This window comes from Brassica rapa, chromosome A03 (assembly GCF_000309985.2).
Source record: "Brassica rapa cultivar Chiifu-401-42 chromosome A03, CAAS_Brap_v3.01, whole genome shotgun sequence".
Taxonomy (NCBI): domain Eukaryota; kingdom Viridiplantae; phylum Streptophyta; class Magnoliopsida; order Brassicales; family Brassicaceae; genus Brassica; species Brassica rapa.
The window spans coordinates 23,626,253-23,650,627 of NC_024797.2; the positions used below are offsets into that span (position 1 = coordinate 23,626,253).

At 38.6% G+C, this 24,375-nt stretch overlaps 5 protein-coding genes across 7 annotated transcripts; 1 reads left to right on the forward strand and 4 right to left on the reverse strand.

Moving 5' to 3' along the window:
• Window positions 1-2,064: 2,064 nt before the first annotated feature.
• Window positions 2,065-6,658, forward strand: LOC103860825 (two-component response regulator ARR2). 3 transcript variants are annotated; one of them, XM_009138493.3, is made up of 6 exons: window positions 2,065-2,486; window positions 2,999-3,151; window positions 3,237-3,626; window positions 3,711-3,787; window positions 4,380-5,339; window positions 5,443-6,658. In XM_009138493.3, the coding sequence occupies exons 1-6, from the start codon at window positions 2,351-2,353 to the stop codon at window positions 5,503-5,505; spliced, it is 1,779 nt and encodes a 592-aa protein (XP_009136741.1). In that variant the 5' UTR covers window positions 2,065-2,350; the 3' UTR covers window positions 5,506-6,658. The 3 variants fall into 3 exon arrangements, with proteins under 3 accessions (XP_009136741.1, XP_009136740.1, XP_009136742.1); XM_009138492.3 differs by having other exon boundaries at window positions 2,254-2,486; window positions 2,999-3,157; XM_009138494.3 differs by lacking the exon at window positions 2,065-2,486 and adding an exon at window positions 2,767-2,875 and having other exon boundaries at window positions 2,999-3,157.
• Window positions 6,659-7,023: 365 nt separating this feature from the next.
• LOC103860826 (GATA transcription factor 17) lies at window positions 7,024-24,191 on the reverse strand. Its single transcript, XM_009138495.3, has 4 exons — window positions 24,177-24,191; window positions 8,013-8,148; window positions 7,745-7,918; window positions 7,024-7,534 (listed from the first exon to the last, which is right to left on the reverse strand). The coding sequence occupies exons 3-4, from the start codon at window positions 7,916-7,918 to the stop codon at window positions 7,205-7,207; spliced, it is 504 nt and encodes a 167-aa protein (XP_009136743.2). The 5' UTR covers window positions 8,013-8,148; window positions 24,177-24,191; the 3' UTR covers window positions 7,024-7,204.
• Window positions 8,893-17,168, reverse strand: LOC103860827 (importin subunit alpha-2). Its single transcript, XM_033288877.1, has 12 exons — window positions 16,766-17,168; window positions 16,574-16,670; window positions 16,397-16,488; window positions 16,224-16,260; window positions 11,113-11,207; window positions 10,837-11,022; window positions 10,590-10,753; window positions 10,422-10,500; window positions 10,016-10,144; window positions 9,775-9,902; window positions 9,301-9,675; window positions 8,893-9,162 (listed from the first exon to the last, which is right to left on the reverse strand). Exons 1-11 carry the CDS (start codon window positions 17,006-17,008, stop codon window positions 9,303-9,305), a joined length of 1,623 nt encoding a protein of 540 aa, XP_033144768.1. The 5' UTR covers window positions 17,009-17,168; the 3' UTR covers window positions 8,893-9,162; window positions 9,301-9,302.
• Window positions 17,637-21,168, reverse strand: LOC103860829 (AMSH-like ubiquitin thioesterase 3). Its single transcript, XM_009138497.3, is given in 14 exon segments — window positions 17,637-18,116; window positions 18,217-18,279; window positions 18,401-18,443; window positions 18,446-18,475; window positions 18,568-18,630; window positions 18,737-18,826; window positions 18,967-19,294; window positions 19,384-19,430; window positions 19,565-19,670; window positions 20,075-20,148; window positions 20,244-20,441; window positions 20,540-20,615; window positions 20,717-20,781; window positions 20,947-21,168. Coding segments are annotated over 13 exon segments (1,260 nt in total). The 5' UTR covers window positions 21,049-21,168; the 3' UTR covers window positions 17,637-18,116; window positions 18,217-18,241.
• Window positions 23,005-24,195, reverse strand: LOC117132628. The gene is made up of 4 exons (XM_033287389.1): window positions 23,984-24,195; window positions 23,480-23,493; window positions 23,137-23,335; window positions 23,005-23,038 (listed from the first exon to the last, which is right to left on the reverse strand). The coding sequence occupies exons 1-4, from the start codon at window positions 24,193-24,195 to the stop codon at window positions 23,005-23,007; spliced, it is 459 nt and encodes a 152-aa protein (XP_033143280.1).
• Window positions 24,196-24,375: the final 180 nt, after the last annotated feature.

The window sequence follows — 24,375 nt, forward strand, 5'->3', positions numbered from 1 at the left end:
TCTACAATACATTTACAATTAAAAATGATATTTTAAAGGGAAATTGCACTAGATAGTAAAGTTATGGGTGGTAATTAGGTAGGTGGTAAAGGTACTGTACATTTTGAAGTAATACCAAAAGTGTCCCTAATACTATAAGAAAAGTAAATTAAAGGACATGTGTTTCACTTACTTGCTCGCTCTCTGTGTTTGACCAACTCAACGCTCTCTTTCTTGTCCTCTTCCTTTCCTCTCTTTTTCATTTTTGTTTATTAAAATGAATAATCCCAACTCCCATTTCCAAATCCATCATCGACCGTATTCCTCCTTTTGAATCGTTTTGTTAGTTTAATCTTAAGCGCCATCATGGATGTGTGTTTCTCCCCAATTAGAGTCACTGGTACCACCAGCAGCAGCAGCAGAAGAAGTAGTAGTCAGACCAACAACAACAAGAAGAACCCTAAGTCTAATAATAAGACTCCTCCTCCTCCGGAAAACAACAACGACAAGCCCTCAACAACCACCAAGCGGAGAACCGGGTCCGTCCCTTGCGGGAAGCGTACCGAGTTTGGATATGCTAAAGACTTCCACGAGCAGTATAGCATCGGGAAGTTGCTGGGTCATGGTCAATTCGGGTATACTTACGTTGCCATCCACAAATCTAACGGCGATCGGGTCGCCGTCAAAAGGCTCGATAAGAGCAAGGTATTATTATTTTCTGCGGTTTAGAGATTTTTTTTTTTAAATGAGTTTTTTTTTGGGGATTCTCTTTCCTGCAAAAACCCAAAGAGATTTGATACAATTCATATTTCAATATATTGTTTCTCTGTAAAAGTAAATCTCATTTTTTAGTTCTGTCTGAAAAATATGTCTGCAAAATCTCATTATTTGATCCCTTCCGGATCACCAAAACTAATCTATGTAAAAATCATCGTTTTATATCTAACAATAATAAACTACTCCAGTAACATATATTTGTAACCGGTTATTTCCGTTTTATAAATGCAATTTTAGGTTTCGGCCGCCATTGAACATATATCCGGTTTTAATATCTAAGTACTTCAAGTATCTCAAATGTAACCGGTTTAGTTCATTGATTATGCTTCCTCTTCACTTGTAATAAAAATCAATTTTGTTTCTCAACCCCGGTAGTAGGTCATTAAATACGTCTCAGCTCAAGGACAGAATTGGCAAATCAGTACACAAATTACTTGGTTCTGCAAATAATTAAAAAAAATGCATAGATCTGCAATTACCACGCTGAATTTTGATTTCTACCTAAATAGGCCTATTTTAAATTCAGTTATAATTATAGGTAAAGGATAATCATACAAGATTTTGAGTGTGACTATATTGTATCATTAGAGTAAAATAAAGTAAGTAGAAATTTATTTCAACCAATTTCCTCTGATTTTATTTAGTCAAGTGAAAAACATTTCAGCTCATTTGCTCAAACAAAGTGAGAAAAAAGTAGAGATAAATGTTTCTTCAACTTTTGTTAGATGAAAATATTACTATGGATTTGACAATTCTCTTTCCTCCCATTTTCACATTTTCATTTCCACTATTTTATTCTACTAATTATCAGTCACAACCTTTCTATAGCAATATGAAAAATAAAAGTACTAATTTTAAAATAAATAAATATTAATCAGTTGTAAAAATAAATTATTTATACAGTTTTCAGAATACTATTTAACTAAAATGATGTGATTAGTAAGATTTTTTTTAATGGATAAAGACCATAGGTTAATTCTACCACTTTTATATAATAAATAATTAATGGAAAAATTTGTGAATGGTTTAGCTAATCAAACTAATTGTAAATAATCAAGGTGAACTGTTTTTGATGGAAAAACTCTGGAGTACAAGATTTCACACGGTTTTGGATTTATGTAAATAATTTTCATCAGAAAGGAGATGAAAGTAGAGTTGAAAAAAGGACATGGTCCATATCTGGAGAACAGTTAGATAGAAAGAAAGGGCATGATGGGCATCTCTGCACCCACGTATATACCACACATACAGATAGAGAGAGAGAGTGTGACATGTATATAATACAGTATGAACATTTCGGTATATTACAGATTTAAATTTAAAAATTCTTATCAGAACAGAGTTATAAAAAAAAATCTGAAATAACAGAGAGAGAAATCTCGAGAGCTTGAAGCTGAGCGGAGAGACAAAAGCTAATGCTTTCTTCTTCAACTCTCACATCTCATCAACTCACCTTCCCACCAGCATAATATATTACTTTTTATTCCATTTTTTACCGCAAAATTCTCAAATTTTTGTTTTGTCTTGGGAATATATTCTCTTCTTCGTTTCAAACTTTGTGTGTATCTTTCTTCGCTCAACTGGAGGAGAAGAGATGCTAACTCCGGGTGCAGTAGGTGGGTCGTCGAACTCGGACCCGTTTCCATCGGGTCTACGAGTCCTGGTCGTGGACGATGACCCAACTTGTCTCATGATCTTAGAGAGGATGCTTAAGACTTGTCTATACAGAGGTGAGTTCAAAATTCTGTTTTTTTTTTTTACATTTTAATCTCAAAGTATTCAGAGGTTCATCATGGTCGTTCTTCAACTGAATTCTTGGTCAAATTTGCGAAATTTTATTGGTAACTTTTTTTCTTGTGTGGATTTTAATACGGTGAATTGACTTAAGCCAAATATAGAAGACATATCTTTGAAATTGACTCTTTGAAATTGACTATAAACTTTCACCAAAACACTATTTGAATTGACTAGAAATATTTACCAAAGTAACTGTTAGATTCAGAGTATATATATATATATGCATAAGCTCAGTGCTCTGTTTCCAATCAGTTTTTGATCTGTTTATTTTTCAAGAGATCCTTCTGATTGATTTAGTTTCAGAAACTTAGTTTGGTTCTTGGTATATAATATATTTTATGATATTGTTATTTTTTTTGTCAACTATGATATTGTTATTTTGATTATTATTTTTTTGTGTTTGATATTTAACTAAAGATTTACTCTGTTTCTGTTTTTATTACAGTAACAAAGTGTAACAGAGCAGAGATCGCATTGTCTCTGCTTCGAAAGAACAAGAACGGTTTCGATATTGTCATCAGCGACGTCCACATGCCTGACATGAACGGCTTCAAGCTCCTCGAACACGTCGGTCTAGAGATGGACTTACCTGTCATCAGTAAACGTTTTAACAAGCCTCCCCTAAACTAAAAACATCTCTGCTTCTCTTCAAGATCTGATCTCGTTTTTTAATATGTTTTTAGTGATGTCTGCGGACGATTCAAAGAGCGTTGTGTTGAAAGGAGTGACCCACGGTGCAGTCGACTACCTAATCAAACCCGTACGCATCGAGGCTCTCAAGAATATATGGCAGCATGTGGTGCGGAAGAAGCAGAACGTCTCCGAACATTCTGGAAGTGTTGAAGAGACGGGTGGAGACAGGCAGCAGCAGAGGGATGATGATGATGATGATGGTGGTGATAACAACAACTCGTCTTCAGGTAATAATGAAGGGAACTTGAGGAAGCGGAAGGAAGAGGAGCAAGGGGGGGATGATAAAGAGGACACTTCGAGTTTGAAGAAACCACGTGTGGTTTGGTCTGTTGAGTTGCATCAACAGTTTGTGGCTGCTGTGAATCATCTCGGCGTTGACAGTAAGTAAACAAAAAAAAAAACACACACTTGTTTGGTTATGCATTTGTGTTTTTTTTTCTGGTCTAATCTTTCATTCAATGCAGAAGCTGTTCCTAAGAAGATCTTGGAGATGATGAATGTACAGGGGCTAACGAGGGAAAACGTAGCCAGTCACCTCCAGGTAAAATATATTCCCTCTGGATTTAAAAGATCATGTTTAGGATTTACAATTATTAGTAAAAATTTAGCACATACTTTGATTTATTAGTTTTTGTTACTTGTTTGCTTCCCATTTAAGTTCTACCACTTATACTTTGAAGTTTAATTTATGTTAATTTTAAATTATAATGCATTAATTAAAGTTAGAACATCAATTTTTTATATACAATGAAAAACTAAAACATCAAACATTTGTATACAGAGGGAGTATATGAGTGAATAGTACTATCTATGTTTCAAAATAATGTATGTTTTAGATTTTTCCGCACATATTATTAAAACATTTTAAATTTTAGTATTAAATGTATGATTTTTTTGTAATGATATATTTCTTATAATTACAAACTAAAAAGAATTCAGTAAATGTAATTATTTTTGTTTTTAAATTTACAATCATTCATTATTTTTGATAGAAATGTATGGAAAATATTTTTTTAAAAATGTCTTTGTGAAACAATTTTTTTTTCAAACATGTATTTTATGAAACAGAATGAGTATTACATTTTTATCGCATGCATGCTAACATGTAAGTTGGTGACATTGTGGAAATGCAGAAGTATAGGATATATCTAAAAAGGCTTGGAGGAGTATCTCAGCACCAAGGAAACATAAACCATTCGTTTATGACTGGTCAAGATCCAAGCTACGGTCCGTTGAATGGGTTTGATCTTCAAGGTCTAGCTACTGCGGGTCAGCTCCAAGCTCAGAGCCTCGCACAGCTTCAAGCAGTTGGCCTTGGTCAATCTTCTTCGCCACTCATTAAACCGGGGATAACGTCAGTAGATCAGAGAAGCTTCTTCACCTTCCAAAACTCGAAATCGAGATTCGGAGATGGACATGGGCCGATGATGATGAACGGTGGTAATAAGCAGACAAGTTTGCTTCACGGTGTCCCAACGGGTCACATGCGCTTGCAGCAGCAACAAATGGCTGGTATGCGTGTAGCGGGGCCATCAATGCAGCAGCAGCAACAATCGATGTTGTCAAGAAGAAGTGTCCCGGAGACCAGAAGCAGCAGAGTGTTACCAGGTGCTACACACTCGGCCTTCAACAACAGCTTCCCGTTGGCAAGTGCACCGGGGATGATGTCTGTTTCAGACACAAAAGGCGTGAACGAGTTTTGTAACCCGAGCTACGACATATTGAACAACTTTCCCCAGCAGCAACACCACAACAACAACAACAGCGTGAACGAGTGGGATCTGCGGAATGTGGGGATGGTCTTCAACTCTCATCAGGACAACACAACATCAGCTGCTTTTTCAACTTCAGAAGCTTACTCTTCGTCTTCAACTCATAAAAGAAAGCGGGAGGCAGAGTTAGTGGTTGAGCATGGGCAGAATCAGCAGCAGCCACAAAGCCGAAGTGTGAATCCTATGAACCAGATTTACATGAATGATGGTGGTTCGGTTAGAATGAAGACAGAGACGGTGACTTGTCCTCCTCAGGCAACAACAATGTTTCACGAGCAGTATAGTAATCAAGATGATCTCCTGAGCGCACTTCTAAAGCAGGTTTCATTTTCTATACTATTATGACATGACATGACATTGATATGAATATTGTTGTCTTGTGGTTATAACTTTTAACTCCATTCTCCGTTTTATCAAAATGCAGGAAGGATTGTTAGATACCGAGTTTGATTTTGAAGGATACTCCTTCGATAATATTCTCGTCTGATCTCTCACATATGTTGCAAGATTCTTTAGGGTTCATGATCGTCTTATTTACTACAGATTAGCAATGTCTTTTTTTTTTCTTAGTCTTGGGAACATTTGTGTAAATGTGTTTTTCTATGCGTTGTGGCTTCATAATAATAGAAAGATAAAAAAGGTATTGATCCGGTCAACGAATACATCCACAGAACTCAAGTCCTTTTTTTTTTTGAACAATCCACAGTGCTCAAGTCTTAACTTCCTTTTTCTATTTCTTATAAAGAACTGGCTTGGTTGGTTGGGGACTACTAACAAATCAATGAGTAAGAGAGAGTAACAAATCAAATACGATACAGTATACACACTTAAGTGACTACTAATTAGAAACAATACGTTTTTATATTTAAGACTGTCTTTGGATATCATGTATTATCCAGTTGGATACGTGTTTTTAATATTCACTTGGATTTTGACCAAAAAAAAAAATAATAATATTCACTTGGATCGGATTTGAGTTTCGAATATGATGTTAGGAATCAGATAGTGAGATATGAAAAATAAAATAAAATAAAAAAGAATAGAAGGAAAATGTGGTCGTCAGCTCAAGTCCCCGGGAGGTGAAGACTCCGTCAGTCTTACGTCGCCGGCTTCAGCGTCTCGAGTGTGGTTGTTTGTTCGAGTATGGGCTCTGGTCATGGAGCGGAAGAGGTTTCTTCGGGTTATGATTTTTAGGGTTTGTAGCGTCGCCGTCGGATGAGCTCTCCACAGGGGGAGGATGCTCTCCGACAGGGTCTCAGTGTGGTGAAGAAGAGATGTGGTTGCGGTGGAGGCTCGAAGTGATTCAGAGCTCCGCCGAATTGAGGGTTTGCAGTGGTTGGGTACGGCGGCTTGGGAAGGCGGAGACGGTCGGGTTGAGGCGGAGCGACGCGTGGCGCACTGACGGTCAAGATCTTCACACGTGGCGAGCTTCTGCCTCCTCGACGCACGCGTTTCCCAGAGTTGGTCGGTGCTAGGTTCGAGTAGGTGGGCTTGGGCCTGTTAAGCCAATTTGGGCTTAGGGTTTTGTCGGGTTTGTTTGGTTGGTCGAGTTGTAATGTGGGCCTCTGTATGTGGGCTTCGGCCATTGGGCTTGGCCTGTAATCTTTTATAAAATCATAATTTGACGGGAAAAAAAAAAAGAATAGAAGGAAAATGAGAATAAAGAGATTGTGTTGTCTCAATCACCGACTCTTCTTATTCACCAACAAAAAGCCCAATAACAGTCGTGAGCTGTTTCATAGCTGGCCCGTTTATATATCACGCGCTACGACAGCGCGTATATGCGGAAGTCACATCGAGTGTGTACTACGATAGATAAGTGGGGAACAGCTGGAATTAATTTACAGAATTTTGAAAAAACCAAATGTTTTAAATTTCAGATACACACTGTTGAAAGTTGAAACCATAATTTTTCTAAATCATCTGACAAATGAAGCCATAATTTTTCTCTCCTGAATAGTAATTAGAATATTTTAAAACTAATAAAACTAAAAACGACACAAGATTGAATTATTAACTACAATAGTGAAAACGAATAGTCAATTAATTAGTAAGTGGCATAACATTAGCTTGGTCTTCAGACATGATTACCGATTACACATATAAATATTTCCTTACTAACTTATTTTCTTCCCTAATCCCTTCCTAAACCATTCCGACAAAAAAAGAGTCGAGAATTAAAACTCTTAACCACAAGAAAGAGCCATGAGAAGTACAGCTGCTCGTTCCTCTTCACCCATCTTCATCCATAGCCTCTTCTTCTCCACCACAGATCTCTTCATCACCGGCACTTTAAACCCAAAATCCAAAAACCTACTAGCCCCTTTCACACTCTTCTTGCTATTATTACAATCCTCAGTCCCTGTCTTCATCTTGCTCTTCACCGTCTGATCATCGAGAGCGAGATCATTGCTACTTTTGTTCTTCTTGATCTTATTATTATTATCCTCTTGTTTAATCCCATGAGCCGCTTGCCTCTTCTTCCTGCTCTTGATCCCACACGCATTGCACAATGACTGCAACAACAACAACAACAACAAAACTTTGATCAGACAAAGATTTAACCTTTTTTACCCATAAGATCTACTTTCTGATCAACCAAGCTATGTTCTTTGTCTGCATGATCAACACTAATAAAGCAAACCTATACTGAAACACACTTGCAGCAGACCTAAGAACACCACATTTAAGTAGATCTACTTAAATCATATGGATTAAGATGTTACTTTAGGACCAGCAGGGCCACCGCGCCAGAGAGGAGTCTTGCTTGTTCCGCAATCAACGCAAGTCTTCTTAGTATCGCCTCCACTTCCGCTGCTGCTACAGTTGCCGTTCTCAACGTCCGAAGTCTCTCCCGCCGATTCGAGCTTCGTCGTCTTTGTTTCTTCCGTCATTGACATCTACAAGAAAACCAAAAAAGAAGAAGACAGGTTTAGTTCGAGAAGCGTGATTACAAGTAAGAAAAGGATCATAACGATCAAAAGAAAAGCTTACATTGATCCACTTGGAGCTTAAGCTGAAGTATGAGCAGAAGTAGAAACGATGGAAATGGTGGAGATGAATCAGAAAGATCCGCTTGTGTAGGGAGAGTGTGTGATGATGATGATGATAAGGAAGAGAGAGAGAGAGACGGCGGAGAGGAGTAACGGATAAATGAACGGAGAGGGCTTTTATAGTAACGGAGGAGGCGGGGACAATAAAAACCCTAGATTTTCTTCTTTTAATTACTGTTTTACCCTCGAGCGGGGGATTTTATTACAATGGAGCGCCCGCCAAAATAAACAAACAAGAAAACTGAATAAATTGAGAGGGAAAATTAAAGTTTATAACTTGTAATAACTCTAATTAATGACTAACAAACATAGATAAAAGCATTCTTGTGGAAACAAAGTTTTTTTTTTGGTTATTACAAATTTACAGTTTGTTTCGATTTGTATGACACGTTAGATTTGCCAATTGCCAAATTGGGTTTAAGAGATGCATGCATTTTTTTCAATCGTTTTTTTTTTCGACACATTTTTATTGTCTGTCTTTTACACACATTCTGTTTAAATTCCTCAAAAAAAAGTGAAATAATGTCACTGAATTTGGTTTGTATTTTCAAAACAAATAACATCCGATAATACGATGTTTTATCAGTTTCTTGTTCTTTTCCTCTATAATCAATTTTTTTTATTGGTAAGGTTATGTTTTTTTCTTCTACACAGCATTAATTACAACGATTTAATCAGTCTGATAAAAACATTAGAGATTTTCTTTAATATTAAACCCCACTTGAAGGTTGACGACAGGCATTAATAACATCGATTTACGGAGACATGAATAGTAAAAAACAATATATAGAGAGATAGGCGTGCATATGCAGACAAAACAATAGCCCAAAATGACTTGGATCGCACTTGCAAGAAAAATAAAGTTTGACCAACATTTTTATGTTTTTTGACTTTGCAGTGTTGTGTAGTAGTAGTACAAATGTAACAAAAACCCCAGACTGACTTCTCATCACACACACAAACCAGACCATATCAGACCAAGGCACCCCATCTGACTTTTACACACAAGACAAGACTCAATTAACCAGTGTCCAACAAAACTCTTGAACCTCCTCCTTCAGCTCTCTTCCTTCAATCATCATCCTTACCCCCTGTTGAGAAACAAAAACAAAAACTCAGAGAATTACACAGACAAGCTTTCTCCACTTCCTCCTACTCTATGCTCTCTATGCTTTGAGATGTTCATACTTTTTTACAGGATTGGTTTGATTAAGTACTGAGTTATTTACCTTCACTGGAAGTTGAATCCACCTGGCGGTGCGGCTGCATCATTACCCCCAAACTGGAATCCCTGAGCTGAGCCATCACCATGTGGTAAAGTCTCGTCTTCCTCTTCCAACCAGTATGTCTCAAGAATCTTCACCGCCTTCTCATAGATCTCGCTGTTGTCATGACTCTGCAGATTCTCAATCTTTTCTAATCCCTCAGCATCGTCGATCAACTGTGCGTAAAAGTTTACGTCCCCGGTATTTCCAGTCACCTTCTCAGCTTCCCCGACTTTCAGAATGTTCTCCAATCCTTCTAGACACACGGTGATTATCCTTGGATCGGGACATATCAAAAGATCACACAGTGGTTTCACCACTCCCTGTTCCACCATGTACCTAACGCACGCAACACAGAAAATTTGTAAGTGATCGTTCGAAAGAGAGCTAGCTAGCAAATATATTTTTAGAGGAAGCGAGATCAAATAAGAAGCTTACTTGATCTGGTCAGGAGAACCGCCAGAAGTTGCATTTGAGACTGCCCATGCAGCTTCTTTCTTTATATCAAACTCTGCATTTTGAAGCAGGTTGACGAGAGGGCAAATCACACCCGCTTCACATACAGCCTGCATTACAGAACAAATACTAGAGAAGGTAAACACATAAAATCTCTTTTTAAACAACAAAAGCCTTCTCAAATTCCTAGGCTCAACAACATCAATATTCAGAAAACATTCACCTGAATCTGGTCCCTGTTTCCAGCAGTGATGTTTGAGATTGTCCAGCAAGCTTCCTTTTTGATGCTCTTCTTATGGTTGTGAGTCAGAAGGCTCAAAAGGCTAAGGAGAGCACCATGACTAATTACACACTGCAGGAAAAAAATCTCATCAGCTCAGAACCAACCAATAAAAAGAAAAAGAGCTTTATATCCCATTCCAGAGGTACACCTAACACTCTAAAGGTGATTGAATCTGACGAGTAGCAGGAAGCTATGCAAGTAAATTTTGACAGCCAAAGGTCACTATCAAAATGTTCACATTCAGTGGCTACGCCAATGGTGTCTCATTCGTCCCATTAATGTTCTAGGGAGAGTGGAACAAGTATACTGTACAGAAATGACTGAAACTATAGAAGAATAAGTATACCTGAGTCTGGGTATCATCTCCAGTGACGATGTTACCAATACTACGAAGAGCAGGAATGAGCACAGATGGTGAAGGATGCCTACAGCAAAGCCCAAAACCCAATGATAGTCATTAACACATGATCATGCACACGAAAGTAATGTGAATCACAGGATTGAAAAGACTCACAGGAGAAGCTCAACAAGCCGAGGAACAACACCTGCCTCAATGACAGATTGGATTTTGTCATTTGTACCATCAGAAAGATAAGAGAGGGCCCAACAGGCATCCGTTAACACTTCCTCATCAGTCGAATGAATCAGGCGTTCAAGGGCTGGAAGTGCTGGACGAACCTGCTCTTAACAAATCACAGATGTTAAAAAAAAGAAAACTCCCATGATCAAATAAAGAAGAGTAAAGTGGGAGAGAGAGAAACCTGATCAAAAGGAGGCTGTGGCTTTCCCCTGCAGAAATTAGAGAGAGTCCAAGTAGCGTTTCTGAGCATGGAGAGTTTAGCATGCTCATTCAACTGAGAGAGCAACGGTAACAAAGCTCCCTGACCAAGGACAAGATCTCTGCACCGCGGAGAATCACCAGCAACATTCCCTAATGCCCAAACGGCCTGAAACATAAACATGTTAATACTTAATACTTAAAGATCATACTTTGGTAACGAAGATTAAAAGAAACCCATAGAAAAATATCACTATACCTGCTCACGGACATCATCACTCTGAGAAGCCAACAGCAGAACAAAAATCGGAACAGCACCATGTTCAATAACCACCTTAGTATGGTCCGAAGTACTGATATGCCACTACGAGTGTATACTACGAGAAGGAAGAGAGCAGTGAACAAAGAAGCTATACAGTAAAGAAGAGAAGACTGAAGTGTGAAGTCTGTTGACTTAGTCAACAAGTAGTTATATTCAAAAAGAGTTTGTTACAGATATTTGTAAAGGAGACCTTGAACTATAAAAGGTCTCTAGAGTCAACAGAAAGAAGCATCCAGAGATTGTTGTAAATGGCTTAACTCTCCGGGTGTGGAGATTAAGAGTGGGCGGTTGGGAGGATACTCTTCGATAATCATCTCTGTTCTTATCAAATTGGTGCGGTGAGCGTGGATCGAACACGCGACCTTCAGATTCGATCGTCGATGACGGAGTTGGAACAACGACTTGACCTGAAGTTCGAGGCGATCCTGCGGAAGCTCGATAAGAGACCGATGGAGGAGGTGATTCCTCACACGAGCGCGATCGATCTTACACAAGATCCTCAGGTACGATTCGTGAACACGGAACCTGGCCGTAGCTTTAGGGAAGCGAACGATACGGTTAGATTTCCGATTTTGGATGATCGCGATAGCTTCATCAAGAAGGTTGAGCTTCCAATTTTTTCGGGAGATGATGTGTACGGGTGGATTGCGTTGGCGGAACGTTTCTTTCGGATTGGAGGTTATGGTGAACTGATGAAAATTGAACTGGTGTCTGTCAGTTTGAGTGGCGACGTATTGAGTTGGTTCAACAGTGAGATTCTGCGGCAACCGTTTGTTAGCTGGATTGACTTCAAAGATCGGCTGATTGCTCGTTTCAGTAGGGTGCGACTTCGCGATCCAAGTCAGCCATTCTTTGCGGTTCAACAAACTGGATCCATTGCAGAATATATTCACAAGTTTGAGGATCTGTCCACGCAGGTGCAGGGGTTGACTGATCGGCAGAAAGAAGGCATCTTTATGAATGGATTGACGGCGGAGATGAGGGAAGTAGTCACAATGTGCAAGCCTATTGATTTACCGGACATGATTTCCACAGCGTATCAGATGGAGTCGAGTTCGATGTTTACGGTGATTCAGAAGGAAATGCAAAGCCGTAATACATCTACATCGAGACATCCTGAGAATAAGAGTAAATCATACTCCAACTTCAATACAAATGCAGGGTGGATAGCGAAGCCGCAACCAGTGGCCACACCAAGGCAGACAAGACCACAACGCCCTCAGTTACGACTTTCAGAAGCTCAGATTGCGGAGAAAAGAAGATTGGGACTCTGTTATACATGTGACGAGAAGTGGTCGAGACAACATGTATGCCCCAATGCGCAATTGCGAGTTCTGACTGTAGTTAACGGCTTGGATGTTGCTTTGGTGGATCAAGAAGTCTGGGATTTGGAGGAAGATGATATAGTGTGGGAACCACAGTTGAAATCCATCTCCTTACGATCTTTCATGGGACGTTTTTCACCAACAACAACGAAGATACGCGGGGTAGTGAAGAAAACGGACATGGTGGTGATGTTGGATAGTGGAGCAACACATAATTTCATCTCACCAACGTTAGCAAAGCAAACGAAGTTAAAAGTGGAGACTGGAAGTGAATGGGAAGTGTTGTTGGGAACAGGAGTATCTGTTCAAGGAGGAGGAGTTTGTCGAAATGTTCCAATCACGTTACAAGGAGTCACGTTTGTAACAGACTTCATTGTATTAGAATTGGGTGCTATTGATGCGATTCTGGGGATGCAGTGGTTACGAACATTAGGCAAATGCCAAATTGATTGGGAGAAGCATGAGTATGAGTTCTGGTATCAAGGGAAACGAGTTAAGCTGACGGGTGATCAATTGGTACACCAACCACAGAAGTCCCTTAAAGCTTTACAGGAGAACATTGAGGTTCATGCAAGTCTCCAGGAGGTTTTGAGAAAGTTTGATCATGTGTTTCAGGAGCCAACTGAGTTGCCTCCAGTGCGTGGTAGAGAACATGGGATCACCTTACAACCAGGCATGGGCCCAGTAAGTGTCAGACCCTATCGTTACCCTCAAGTTCACAAGGATGTAATGGAGAAAAGTGTACAAGAGATGTTAGCGATGGGATCAATTCGACCAAGCCATAGTCCTTATTCAAGCCCGGTACTCTTGGTCAGAAAGAAGGACAATTCTTGGAGGTTTTGTGTAGATTATCGAGCTTTGAACAGAGCTACTATTCCAGATAAGTATCCCATCCCAGTCATCGATCAGCTTTTAGATGAGTTGCATGGAGCCAAGTACTTTTCGAAACTGGATCTTCGATCGGGATATCATCAAATACGGATGAAGGAAAAGGATGTCGAGAAAACCGCTTTTCGCACACATGAAGGACATTATGAATTCCTTGTCATGCCCTTTGGGCTGACCAATGCTCCAGCTACATTCCAAGCTTTAATGAATGAAGTGTTTCAGAAGTTCTTGAGGAAGTTTGTATTGGTATTTTTTGATGATATCTTGATATTCAGTTCATCTATGGAGGAACATGTGAAGCATTTGGAAGCAGTTTTACAGGTATTTGAAGAGCAGAAACTGTTTGCCAATAAAAAGAAATGTGCCTTTGGTCAGAAGCAAGTGGAGTATCTAGGGCACATTATCTCAGAGTTTGGAGTATCTACTGATCCTCAAAAGATCAGTGCAGTGGTGAACTGGCCTCATCCTCGAACGGTGAAGGACCTTCGCGGGTTCTTGGGTCTTACAGGTTACTACCGTCGTTTTGTTCAAGCTTATGGAATGCTAGCGAAGCCGTTAACAGAGTTACTAAAGAAAGAGCAGTTTCTGTGGTCGTGTGCAGCTCAAGCAGCTTTTGATTCATTGAAAAAGGCGATGGTTTCTACACCAGTCTTGGCTTTACCTGACTTCACCAAAGTATTTGTGATTGAGTCAGATGCATCAGGTTTTGGGTTAGGTGCGGTGTTGATGCAAGATAAGCATCCAATTGCTTACTTTAGTCATGCTCTGACTAGTAAGGAACAATTGAAACCTATCTACGAAAGGGAGTTGATGGCGATTGTGTTGTCAATTCAAAAATGGCGGCATTATCTTTTGGGAAGGCGTTTTGTAGTTCGCACTGATCAGCAAAGTTTGAAGTACTTGTTGGAGCAGCGTGAGGTTACCTTGGATTATCAGAGGTGGTTAACAAGGATCATGGGTTATGACTTTGACATAGAGTATAAGGTGGGGGCAGAGAATAAAGTCGCAGACGGTCTTTCTCGGATTGTGCAGTATGCTGCGTTGGATGTGCCATCTCGGTTGAGGGCATTAACAGTGCACTCTCCGTTACAACTTCAAGACATTTATGCGGAAATTGATGCAGACCAGGGGATTCAAGAGTTGATTGGGAGGCTGAGCACTAATGAGAAAGTCAAAGAAGGGTATACTCTCTGTCGTGGGCGTTTGTTATATAAAGGGAGTCTCGTATTACCTTCAAACTCAAAGTACATTGGTTTGATACTGCAAGAGTGCCATGATGGCTTATTGGGAGGTCATTCCGGGGTTCTTAAGACGTTAAAGAGAGTCAAGGCAAACTTTTACTGGGCAAAGATGCGCAAGCGGGTTAGTGAGTATGTTGCAGCTTGTGAGGTGTGTCAGACTCATAAATATTCCACACTTTCTCCAGCTGGGTTGCTGCAACCGATTGAGATACCGATTCAGATTTGGGATGATATTTCAATGGATTTCATTGAAGGTCTTCCATCTTCAGCAGGTGTGAACGTGATATTGGTTGTTGTTGATAGATTGAGTAAATACAGCCATTTCTTACCCTTGAAACATCCGTTCACCGCCACTGACGTAGCAAAGAAGTTTCTCGCTGAAGTGGTCCGTCTTCATGGTTATCCTAAGTCTATTATATCGGATCGTGATAGAGTGTTTTTGAGCAACTTCTGGCGTGACTGTTTCAAAGCCTCGGGAACACGGTTAAGGTTCAGCACAGCTTTTCATCCGCAGTCTGATGGCCAGACTGAGGTTCTTAACCGTTGCCTTGAAACATACCTACGGTGTTTTGCTTCTGCTCACCCTAAGACCTGGTCGAAGTATCTGATGTGGGCGGAGCTCTGGTATAATACGTCATTTCATACCGCCACACAATGTTCTCCTTTCAAGATGGTTTACGGGCGTGATCCACCATCTCTATTGCGGTTCGAGGATGGTTCGACGCAGAACTTTGAGTTAGAGACTATGTTGAAAGAACGTGATGCCTTGTTGTGTGATGTGAAACAACATTTGTTACGGGCACAGGAAAGGATGAAAACCAATGCTGATAAGCACCGACGAGAGTTGACTTTTGCTATTGGGGATAGAGTATATCTCAAGCTACGGCCTTATAGACAGCAGTCGGTACAGAGAAGGATCTGTCAGAAGTTGGCTGCTCGTTATTACGGGCCGTATGAGGTGTTAGAAAAGATAGGTCAGGTTGCTTATCGCCTACGTCTTCCGGAGGATTCGAAGATACATCCAGTGTTTCACGTCTCTCAACTGAAACCGGTCGTGGGCCAGGGACAGTCGGTTTCTTCGTTACCTCCTACAGTGTCGGAGTCTGATGAGTTAGTGGTGGAACCAGAGGAGTTGCTTGAGGTTAGATATTGTGAGGAAGGACATCTTGAGGTGTTGATTCGTTGGAAGAACTTACCTTCTCACGAGACTTCTTGGATGCGTGTGAAGGAGTTTAAAGTGCAGTTTCCATCTTATGAGCTTGAGGGCAAGCTCGGTCTTCGCGAGGGGGGTATTGATATGCCACTACGAGTGTATACTACGAGAAGGAAGAGAGCAGTGAACAAAGAAGCTATACAGTAAAGAAGAGAAGACTGAAGTGTGAAGTCTGTTGACTTAGTCAACAAGTAGTTATATTCAAAAAGAGTTTGTTACAGATATTTGTAAAGGAGACCTTGAACTATAAAAGGTCTCTAGAGTCAACAGAAAGAAGCATCCAGAGATTGTTGTAAATGGCTTAACTCTCCGGGTGTGGAGATTAAGAGTGGGCGGTTGGGAGGATACTCTTCGATAATCATCTCTGTTCTTATCAAGTACCAGAGGCAATGTTCGTCAAAGCCCAAGCAGCTTCAAACTAAAAGCCACACACACAGACAAAGTATAAAGAGTCTCAGATATAAAAAAAAATTGAATCAAACGTGACATGTAGATAATGGATCATGTAACCAGATGATGATTGTATCAAAATGTGGATAATGGAAGAAAGAAACCTGAAGCTGAGGATAATCTTCCCTCTTGAGAAACTCCACAAAGCGAGGCACAACACCAGCCTCTATCACCTCTTCTATTGGAGGACTACGCTCTGCTCAAAATTTCAAAAAAAAGGATTCATTTCATGAAAGTACAAATACAGATATAACAAAAAAAAATAAAAAATAAAACTTTACCAATAGAAAGGAGTTTCCTGAACTGAGTGGTGGCTTCAAGCTGTAAGCTTCTGTCCTCCGACCAAACTCCACCGACCATAGAAGGCAAGCTCTCCAACTAGTTCAATCCACACGATCCAATCAGTTCTTAAACAGTTAGAATCGAACACAAACAAACTAACTATAAGATCAAATTCTAGATCCGTAGTTTACTCTTTTCTCGACGGATGAAGAAGCACCAGCGGCGGCGGCGGAGGCGAGGGAGGAAGGATCGAATTGAGGCAGCTGCGTGGGCTGAAGACCTTCGCGGCGTTTCTTGAGCAAGCTCTCTTCGCGCTTGGTCTTACGGATCTCGACCATGTTGTCCTCTCTCCTCCTCCTTCCTTCCTCGGCGTCCACCGCCACTTTGTAGCGGTTACGGCGAACCTCGGTCCTAGCGTTGGGTCTCAGAGACATGGTTAAGTGCTAAGGAAGTAGCAGTGAGGAAGAGACTAGTGTATGGTATATAGAATCGGCGGATTGATAGAGAGAGAGGATAAACCCTAGACGAAGTAGAGAGGGAGGGGGACGAGAAAAGAGGAAAGAGAGCAATCCTTCTCTTTAGTCTTTACAATTACTTTCAGCTTTTCATTTTTATTACTACATCATTATAAATTTATAATAATTGTTTTTCAAATTATTTAGATTTATTAAATAATTGAAAAAAATAAAAAAATGAAAATAGATAAAACTTACATTTACAGGTTAAATAATACAAAACAATTTCAATCAATAATAAATTAATTAAATCAACATATTATTTTATTTATATTTACTAAATAATGGTTATATCATTTACAAATACTAGATTTTTTCAGCTTTTCATTTTTATTACTACATCATTATAAATTTATTATTTTTTAAATCTTAAAAATTTTATTATTATTAATTAATACAATTGCATTTAATTTTTAAAATAATTAAAATTATTTTACAACAGAAAAATAATTTTTTAATTTGAAAAATAATTGTTAGGTTAGGTGTTACAGAGACCAACCAAGTTCACTTGATTCTCGAGTCTTTACACTATACTAGTACAGGTAAATTTAAAATACATATAAATTTATCATATAAAATACATCATTTCAAGCAAACCAGGCTTTGAATAGTATAATACGAATATGAAAAGTAGTATATTCGTTTTTGGAGTCAATATCATATTAACACAAATCATAATCACTCAAGTTGGCTCTCAGCCAACTTGAGTAGGGTCTTTAACATATTAATATTTTGTAATCTGATCTCTCTGAGGTTTAAAATAGAAACATGGCTGTGACTGGGTAGTAGTGGAATGGTTTTAGCGGAGGTCGAGGACTTCGTATTTGAGCTTGGCGTTGAGGAAGACGTGTGAGCAATGCTCGTAGATTGGGTTACCGTCTTCTGACTCTTCGTGCGGGTGGAAGCCTCGCTGCTGGCAGTTACGGATCACTGATACTCCTGACGGATCCGAGAGATGGAATATTCCGTGAGGTGTTGTTTCGTCTGTTGGAGCCATCACGATTGCTACTGCCTCCGGGAGCATTATCTGCCGAGATTAAAGATATGTATGTGGTGGACCATATGGTTAAATAAACGTATATAAGTGATTGATTTTAAGATATTAAAAGGGGGAGTTTTTGTTGTACCTGGTACGAGTAATGTGTGTGAAGATCAACTGATGACATGAAGCACGTTTGTGTAGGGTGTGTCTGAGACCAAAAATGTAATTACTCACAATAATATCAATAAGAGCTTATCGACGAGTGGATCTTAGTTTGTATTATCTCTTAACACTATAAGAGTGAAGGAAATGAGGCTGAGAGAACTTACATGAATCCAACCCAAGGGAAATAGAGAGAGTCTGTCTTGAACTTCAAATATTTCTTCTTCATTTAGTGTTTGACACTGCACGGTAACAAATGAGGATGGAACCAGTGTGAGAAGAATCACCAACGGGTGAATGTTTGTATAAGGTTAAGCAAGAACGAGTAACGTACAGAATCTGAGGTAGACTCCTGCTTTGGAATTATAAGGGTAGTGATATGAAACACCCTGTTTTTCTGCAAACAAGGGGAAACATATGTGATGATGATTAGACAATTTCAGCTGACGATGGATGCGTGCACAAACATAATATGAATGCAAGGTGTGTTCTATCTAACTCACCAGAGAGCCAGCAAGCACTCCACAAGTTTCTAAATTCCTTTCTGTGTTTGACCGAGCTAGCCTTAAGAAATCTTCCATTATCCGCACAGGCTTCAACAACAAATTTACACAAAGGGAGAAGACATTAGTGTTGGTTTAACAAGATGAAAAATAGGAGATTTCCACTGAAACAGGCAAATCGCAGCAAGCTTTTTAGAGAATGTGCATGAAGCTTTTTAGCTGGAACTTACCACATGCAAATGCTGATAAGAATTGCTGCCCTCTTTTTCTTCTAAAGAAGGAAGTGCAGGTCCTGGTCTAGGATCAGCTACTTTAGATGGGCAAATTTGGGCGTATTCTTGATGCACTTGGGCCAGCACAGGAGGAGGGGAAGGTTGCTTCATACCCACAAACTGAAAGGGGTCTTCAGTTGCGTCACTTATAAACTGGGATGTTACTGCCTCCGAATGACGCTGCCATCGACCGTCATCTAAAGAGAGCACAGAGTTCAGCGTTGAGACCCCTTGAGAATCACCATTAAGTGATGTTGAGGAAGCGCTAGGTCCAGCCTCAATCAACCTGTAGCAATCGATGGAGTAAGTTAGACATATAGCCCATGATTTCTATAAAGAAAATTCTTAGAACGGCAACAGAAGATCAGTACTTACCCTGAAGTTTCAGCAGTACCCCAATCGGTACTACTCGGATATTGAACCTGTCATTCATACAAAATAAATGTTTTTATAAGCTCCTCAAATATAAACTCAAATTAACATTGGATTAGACCAAGAAGCAAAAAAGAAAGAGTGTATATATGTGGGGAAGATACCAATAATCAGCAAATGTTACCTTTATCTCGGACTTGGGTGCAACCCACTGACTTTTAAGACCACTTGGACCTAGAAATGAATGTCTAGATAAGGTTGCTTGGTTTGGAGGCAGAAAATCAAAAGATCTGCATGTTCAGGAGAGCACAATTTAAGTCTCAGTTATCATCTCAGATTAATATGTACAAGCAATCGAGTCTTATCTACCCATTTCTAGTCAAAAGTAAATATAAATCCAACAAAACAAAAACAACAAGTATTTTCAAACATGATACCATAAACAGAGAAGCCAAGCAGCACACTGGCAGTTTGTCCACCAGAATGGCAAATTTTCTAGTAACAATGACCCTAACATAATTAAAACTACTGTGGTTGAAGAAATATACAGAGGCGAAGGAAGAAAACCAATGACATATATGGGACTGAAAGACCCTATTTCTCAGGCTTTCCGAATGCAGAGAACTTATGGTGGTTGACTTCCTAATAAACAGAATAACTGAAAAATTACACTAAAAGGAGAATGAATACTCACAGCTTCTGGAACTGCTGATCAATCGGCTTACTGTTAAACATCCCGGATGTTTGAGACGTTGTTGGTAAGGCCGGCTACAATCCAAGGAAGGAAAGAAAAGAGAATACTGGTAAGAAAGCACATGGAGTACGAAGATGTGCAAACAAAATGCTAATTCCAATTCTCAGACCTTGTTAATATCACCAGGTCTAAAGTATGAAGCTCTGTTGACAGGAGGCCACTCAACAGCATCTGAACTATACGATACGACCGGGAAACCACTTCCAACAACACTATACGATTCATCATCCGCTCTGTTCAGCTCATCCACTCGCCTGTCGAACTCTGGTTTCAGAGACTCAAGCTCATTGATTACAGCGCGCAACCTCTGTAACAAAAAAAGAAGTCCACTGTTTGAGAATATAAAGGGTAATAAACACTAAAACAACACTTGAAAGAAAGAGGATAAAACAGAAAACACCTCACCTTCCTACTCCCAAGTCTTTCTTGTGTAAGCGACGCCTGGTAATCTCGGTGGAAAGGGATCGTCTCAGAAATCAAACTGCCAACAAAAACAAAAAAGAACAAAACTTTGTAACTCTTCCATTGAAATTTCAAATACAAAAGTCTTATAAGTACATATAGTGATAATTTTCTGCTCACCTTGAGTATCTAAGGAGCATGATATACAAATCTACAACATTCTTCTCTTCCCGATAGATGCCTGCCTGAGCAATATTCAAAATGAAACATAATCACTACTAATCCATTCACTTAGAAAGCTGATTGATATAGGCTGAACATAGAACTATAACACCTTTACATTCTTAGACTTGCAGCTCGAAATCGAATCGGAGAAACTGAGACTCTAGTAGTTTTGAGATGGAAGATACCTGACGGAGGAGATTATCGGCGATGCGGTAGTAGTTACGGAGGGGAATACGATTGTCGACCTCGATCTTACGAGCCACCTTCTTCAGATCAATCTTCTTCATCTTCACCGGGAACCCGCTGAGAGATTGAAGGATCAATTTGCGCTGAGAAAACGTAAGTCAGAGGACTATGAAACTGTGTCGTTTAAAAGAATAAAAGATATGTCCACATGAAATGGTCAACCTATGGGTCTAGGACGTCATTATCTTCACCAATTTGGGCTTTTATGTTTTTTCCTGGGCCCAACAATCCAAAACATTTCTGGACTGGCTTGTTTTGTTAGATTAGTTGGTTTCTGGTGTTGCTTAGTTCGGCTTTATTGCGGTATGTCTGCTTCATCTCTACTACCTAACATTTCCAAAAGTTGGATTGTTACTAATTTGACGTTAATGAAGATGGTATGCAGAATATCGATTGGATTTACTTCCATCTTCGTTTTGTTTTGCCATGAGACCAATCCATAGGTCAAACAATTTGTAATATACGTAATTTTCAATGATAATTACATTTTTAACACAAAAATTAATATGAACAATAACAGTGTTAATTAGTTTCTTTATTAAAGGGTCAGTTGTTAATATTGGGTTTCTATAAATCTTACACTTTGATCAGAGTTTGATAAATACATATAACAAAGAAACATTTTGTCACAAAATATAATTATTTTTGTTAAAGGGTTTAATTTTGCATTTCATTTTAATAGTATTATATACTTTTGAAATATCATTTGTGAGTTGTAGACGACTAACGTTGTTGAAATAAATATTTAGTTTATTTATCTCTTGGAAAAGATTGCAACACAGAAACTTAATACATTTTTTTTTTGCCAACCTAGTTTAGGCTGTTCCTTAAAAATAACACTAGGGTTTCTAAAAACAAAATACTACAAGCATATTTTAATTTGTTGAATTTTACATTAAAAAGAACTTATGAATCCTAATTTTACCAACTATATTTTAAATCCTAAAGTTATCACTATAATAAGTATGTATGCCCAATAAGTATTTTATTCATAACCAAAAGTTTAAACCCCTATCATCATTAGCCCAAAAAATCACGTAAAGATTTAGTTGCGTCAATGCATAAACAAAAACATAAGGTTAGATTTAAAAATCAAAATATTATTTTTCTTTTGATTGCAAAAGACTACATATATCCTAGACTGTTAATCTTATCAATAATCACCGTTATCCCACATCTCCACAATCATAAACCCTAAATATGAAACTCTTATCAGTATGAACATATGTTTATTTATAAGAGAAGTATATGTTGTTCCACATATTTTATATCATTATATATAGTCAAACCTTTTTAAAAGAAAAGTTATATACACCATTTCATATGATTTATAAAAACAAAGAAAATAATTTCCAGTAGAGATAGACCAGTATATTTCCATAAAATGTTACAAATGTTACTAGAATGATGTTTGCTTATTTTACATATTAGGTACATATATTGTAGTTATATGATATCTAGATTTATAAAATAGTTTCAAAACATACAACATTAAAAATAATATTATAAATAAATTTACATACACGTAAGATAAATTTCCAATAACAAAAACTGAATTTTACGAAATCAGAATTTTGATGTTACTGATGAATGCACTTTAAAGAAAAGTAAACTTTATAAAATTAAATATTACTGTGGATAGCGAAGTTCTTTCTATCATAAAATTTTAGAAGACCAAAAATAGATCAGTTTTACACAATGTAGCAAAGTAGTGTCTTTCTTCAATATGTCTGAAATTTGTTCACAAATACACTTTTGAAACGCTTAGAGCATCATTATCCCTAAGAGACACTTAGGGGCTCTTAAGCTCTTTTTAATATTTTTAAGTATTAAAAGTGAATTAAGAGACAACATTAAGAAACCCAAATATTTTTATGCTCCATTGCAAGGTTCTTAATTAAGGGTTTTTAAAAAAAAAATATTATGGAAAGAAGATGCCATGAGATGAAAATTGTTTATAAAACATGAATCTTTACCACATACAATGTCAATAATGTTCAAACTTCTGCTACAAAGTACCAATAAGAAGACCTACATGAATTCAGGTTAAAAATCTTCAGTGTCCATCAATCACTGAACCCCTAAGACTCAAAACGCTGAGAGAGATGCATATGGTCACAAGAACTTACTTTCCATTAAGTTCCAGTGAAAGACCAGCAAGAACAACGTACGTACCAAATGCCATAAAGGGAATGTACAAGTCTGGCGCATTGATATCATAGATGGGAGGCTTGTATAAGAGCCTACCCCTAACTGGTTCAGAGATTCTAGCCCAGTGTCCCTGATCGTTTGAAGCAAAACACGAACTAGTTTTACTTAATGGCTGGTCTGAGAAAGTCTCAAACAGAAAGAGACAAGAAAAGACAAGTTCACCCGGTGAAGGAAAGGAAACAAAACAACCTTGAGTTTCTTCTTAGTCTTGCATTGCTCTGCAAATACTCAGAGCTTGATCCTAGAATCCTCTCCCCATACGTATATCTCTCTGCCTATCAAAACAAAATCAACACATCTTTAATCTCATATGAACCAGAAGTATACCAAACAGTTTGCATATCAATATTCTTACAAAGACATATTTGCTTCTTAGATTCAACAAAACTCTCTTCTAAAGTCAACCATTCCCCATGAGATGACTCATAACCCTTTCTTTCTGAACAGATATCAAGAACTAGAGAAACCCACAACATAAACTACTATCTCGCATCACTATAGATCAAAAGTTCAAAACTTTTCTAAGATGAGAGTTGAATCAATTAAATCAAGGAAGAAGGGAGAGGAACCATTCGACAACGCTGGAAACATGAACAGCCCAAGTGGGTAGAGACAATGCGTTAATTGATTTAACTACCACACCAAACAACAAAATAGCAAGGTCGGCTCCACAATTCACCTTGAGGTTTGATAAGAAACGATCATTACAAAACTCAAAGATGATCTAACAAAAAATATTTATTGCTTTGTAATAAGAGAACAAACCAGTCCGTGCTCAGCCTAACGTGTGCCCCTGAGAAGAGGATATCAAGAGCTTCAGAGATTGATCGGGACGGAGGAGGCGTTGGGGAGGAAGGTCGGGACGAAGGAGGCGGTGAAGCGACTGAGATGGCGGCGATTCCGGTGGTGGAAGTTTCGAAATCAAACCGAATTGTCCTTTCGGGAGAGAAAGAGAGATGAGAGAGAGACAGAGACATCGCGTTAAACAGTTATCTCTTTTTGGAGTCCATATTTTAAATGGTTCGAACTTCTATGCTGCCTGAAGTGCTTGAGTGGACTTTATCACCTGAGTAAGAGTAATCTGCAATCATTTTATTTAGTTTTTTTCTTAGAGAAATCATTTATCTTTAGATAAACTCAAAATTTCATCAAATTTT